The following is a 4,032-nucleotide window of genomic DNA, read 5'->3' on the forward strand; positions in this document are numbered from 1 at the left end:
TGCCAGAGATACCAGAAGAAGATTATCCTCCAATCTTTAGAATTTCTAAGCTGGAATAAAACTTTAGAAAATATAGAGTTTCCCAATCTGTTTCTTTAATGAGATTTTTTTTCTCACAAACTTACATTGGCAGGGAAAGGTCTTATACCATCATCGGGTGTTACAATTACAATATCCCTATCAGTCATTCAGACATTCCTTATGGTCTGTCAGCCAGATAGTCAGCCAAAATGTTTATTGCTTACTATGCCAGTCGGCCCTCCTATGGTTTGAACTCAGTTCCTTTTGGAACTGAAGAACAGCTCTGCTCAGTGCTCTGGCATCTGTTCCCAACTCCCCTCCTTTCCTTCTCCAGTCTGGATAACCTCTGCTTCTTCTATTTCCTTTCTAGGTCTAATTCACTACACACCTCCTTCCCACCTCTCCACCTTGGTCAATAGGCTCCTTCCCTGAGCTGGGAAGGGCTGATGAGGTCTGATATGTCTGCGTTGCCTCCTCTACATACTCTGTCTTGGGTCCGCCGTGAAGCTCCACTCATAATGCCTCATCCCCAGGCATGTTCTGAGACAAATAACCCATTTGAGCATTCATTTCCATTCTTGTCCTTCTGAAGGAAAAGGTTAATGTTCCATGGAAGTTGGCAACATAACCACAGTCACTGGGTTTGTACTCCTAAGACTATCCAGCAACCCTCAGATCCAGGCAGTGCTGTTTGTACTGTTCCTGGTGATTTACCTCCTGACCTTCACAGGGAACCTGCTGATGCTGCTGGTGATCAGAGCTGATTCCCACCTCCACACCCCCATGTACTTCTTCCTGAGTCACCTCTCCTTCCTGGATGCTTTCTATTCCTCTATTGTTGTGCCTAATCTGCTAGAGAACCTTCTTTCCAAGTGGAAGACTATATCCCTCCTTCAGTGTTTCACCCAGATCTCCTTGGTCATATTTTCTGGAACCACCGAAGCTTGCCTCCTTTCAGTCATGGCCTATGACCGGTTCAAGGCTGTGTGCCACCCGCTATTGTACATGGTGGCTATGAACAGGAAGGTATGTACTGGCCTGGTGGGAGCATCCTGAGCCATAGGAATAGGGACTAGCCTAGTCAACACCCTCCTCCTGGCTCAGCAGCGCTTCTGAGGCCCCAACCTCATCCACAGTTTCTTCTGTGAGCTTCCCCCAGTGCTCCTGTTGGCCTGTTCTGACCCCTACATTAGCATTGCCTCCATCCTGACCTTCATGGGGGTCCTGGGCCTTGGCACCCTTGTCCTATTGCTGGGTTCCTACACCCGTATCATCATGACAGCCCTGAGGATCAACTCTGCCACAGGTCGGAGCAAGATCTTCNCAGCTGTGAGCTGCCCTCTCTCTTCCCTCTGTCCTGCTCTGATGTCTCCACCAATTTTACTGCTCCTCTCTGTTCCAGCCTCCTGCATGCACTTGGAACTTATGTCCTAATTGTTTATTCCCACACACTCATTGTGTCCACCATCCCAAGCACCAGCTCCTTCTCAGGTAGAAGCAAGATCTTCTCCACGTGCTCCTCCCACCTAACTGCAGTACTCCTGTTTTGTGGTGCAGCTTTCCTTAGCTATTTAGTACAAAATTCAGTTTCACCATTGGAGTTTATCACCTCTGCACAGGGCAGTGTGCTCAGTCCCTTAGTGAACTCCCTCATCTATAGCTTGAAGAGCAATGCAGTGAACGTAGCTATGAGAAGGACCTTTAGAACATATCTCCAATATTTCTGGTAGCTGATCAGAGTCAGAAGATGATGGAAAATTAGTTTACTACAGCAAGATATTCTGGTAAGTGGACAGTAAGAGAACGTCCTGATCGCTTCAGGTATTGGAAGCAGAAAAGAATCTTAGAAATTCATAGAGCTAGCCAGATGATCAAGAGATCGATATTAAGAATGAAAGAAGGGAATGTATATATTTTTTTAATTGCTGAGTAGTATTCTATTGTATGGCTGTTCCATGTATGGTTTGTTTATCTATTACCAGGGTAAGAACATTTGGGTTGTTTCCAGTTTATGTCTATTGCAAATAAAACTGCTATGAATATTCACATACAGGTTTTGTGTGAATATAAGTTTTCAGTTCTTAAGTATTAATACTCAGGAGAGGGATTGCTGTGGCATATGGTTAAGTGTCAGTTTAACTTAATAAAAAATTTCCAAGCTGTTTTCCAGAATGGCTGTATGATTTTACATTCCCAGCATAAATGTATGAGGGACTCAGTTACTCTGCAACATTGCCTGCACTTGGTGTTGTATTTTTTAATGTATGCACATAATAACAAAGCTTCCAAATAATAAAGCAAAAACTGACAGAACTGAAGTATAAAGAGTACAAATAAAGAATACCAAAAAAAGTACAAATTCACAATTGGAGATTTCAACACTCTTCTCTCAATAATCAATAGTAAAATTAGAAAACCAATCTGTAACTTGACTACAGGAAATAAATGTAGAAAGGACATGAAGAATACTATAAAATAAATTGATCTGGCTGACATTCAGAGAACACAACCAAAAAAACAGCATAATACACATTCTTTTCAAGCACACATGGAACAAGCACCAAGATGTTTTATTGTAGGGGGAAAATCAAACTCAACAAATATAAAATAATTCAAACATATAAAGTATGTTTTCTGACCACAGCTAGAAATTATAGTTTATTCTAGAAATAAGCTAAACATCAACAACAGAAAGATATCCAGAAAAATCCCCCAAATATTTATAAATTGAATCACCTTCTTATAAATAACAAATGGGTCACAGAAGACATTACAAGAAACATCAGAAAATGTTTTCAATGGAAAGAAATTGAAATGTAGCATATAAACATATGTGGAGAGAAGCTAAAGTAGTGCTTACAAAGAAATCTACAGTGTTAAATATTTGTGCTGGAAAACAAAAACCATCTAAGTTTCAATTGTAAAAAACAAAGAAAAGAAGAACAAATTAAATCCAAAGTAAGCAAACAATTAGGAATAATAATGAAAGCAGGAGTGACATCATCAAGATAGCAACATACAAGTAGGTAGTTCCCAACTCACAAGAAAACCAACTAGCAACTCTCCATGGACAAGACACCATTATAAAAATCCCAGAATCTGGAGGTGAGGCTAAAGCACCCCCCAGGGCCTCAGAGACTGAGAAGGATCACATTAGAAGGGTGAAAGGAGCTACTACCCTCTGGCCACATCATCCCTCCACCAGGCCAACACAGCACCACACCAAGAGGGTCCCCTGGGTTTGCAGTTTCTCCAGTGGGAAAAAGAGAGCCCAGGGTGGACATCCAACTCCCCCCCCCTGCCCCCGTGCTGTGGCATGCTTCCTGAGAGGCCCATCAGGCCTCACCTCCACAGGGATCGCTGGGAGAATCTGTGTGTCTTGACCACTTGGGATCAGATAGAGACAGAGGAGAGGGACAGTGGTATTCACATATTAGCAAAAATTTAAAAGACTGACGCTACTAAGTGTTGCTGAGGCTGTGAAATAATGCCACTGGTGGTGGGGATGTTAGTTGGTGTAACTTCACGGGCCTGGGACTACCACACCACAAGTGGGCTAAAGCATTATAGCTCCATCAGTCTGGGATGGGCAAAATTGATTAGTCATATAAAAATATCTTTTCTGTTGATTGACTTCTTTGATCATCACAATTTGTAACCCTGGTATTTGTGTTCCTCAACTCAAATGGATGGTGGGAAATAGTTCAGAAGTAAGCTGAGGAACCCTGCATCGCTTCCCTGCGAATTCCTAAATGAAGCACCCAGTTCCTTACAGGTCCATACGAAACTGCTACCCAGCCTTCCACCTTTCACAGTTCCTAGACATCCACCTAAGGGTCAAGGCCCTTGCTTTGATCCATAAGTTCTGAACACATCTTACCAGAGAGAATGCCCCATGGTTCTTACAAATTTCAACTCGTCTAGTTAATTAAAGTTTGGGATTTAGTGGTGGCTTCAGGGAATTCACAATGCAATATATAGGTAATGTTTTATAGAATTGTACATTTGAAA

At 42.2% G+C, this 4,032-nt stretch overlaps 1 protein-coding gene across 1 annotated transcript; it reads left to right on the top strand.

The window, feature by feature from the left end:
* Nucleotides 1-630: 630 nt before the first annotated feature.
* On the top strand, nucleotides 631-1,751 carry LOC109393206 (olfactory receptor 8S1). The gene is given in 2 exon segments (XM_019662210.1): nucleotides 631-1,327; nucleotides 1,513-1,751. Coding segments are annotated over 2 exon segments (936 nt in total).
* The last annotated feature ends 2,281 nt before the right edge of the window (nucleotides 1,752-4,032 follow it).

Source organism: Hipposideros armiger, unplaced genomic scaffold, assembly GCF_001890085.2.
Source record: "Hipposideros armiger isolate ML-2016 unplaced genomic scaffold, ASM189008v1 scaffold_371, whole genome shotgun sequence".
NCBI lineage: Eukaryota > Metazoa > Chordata > Mammalia > Chiroptera > Hipposideridae > Hipposideros > Hipposideros armiger.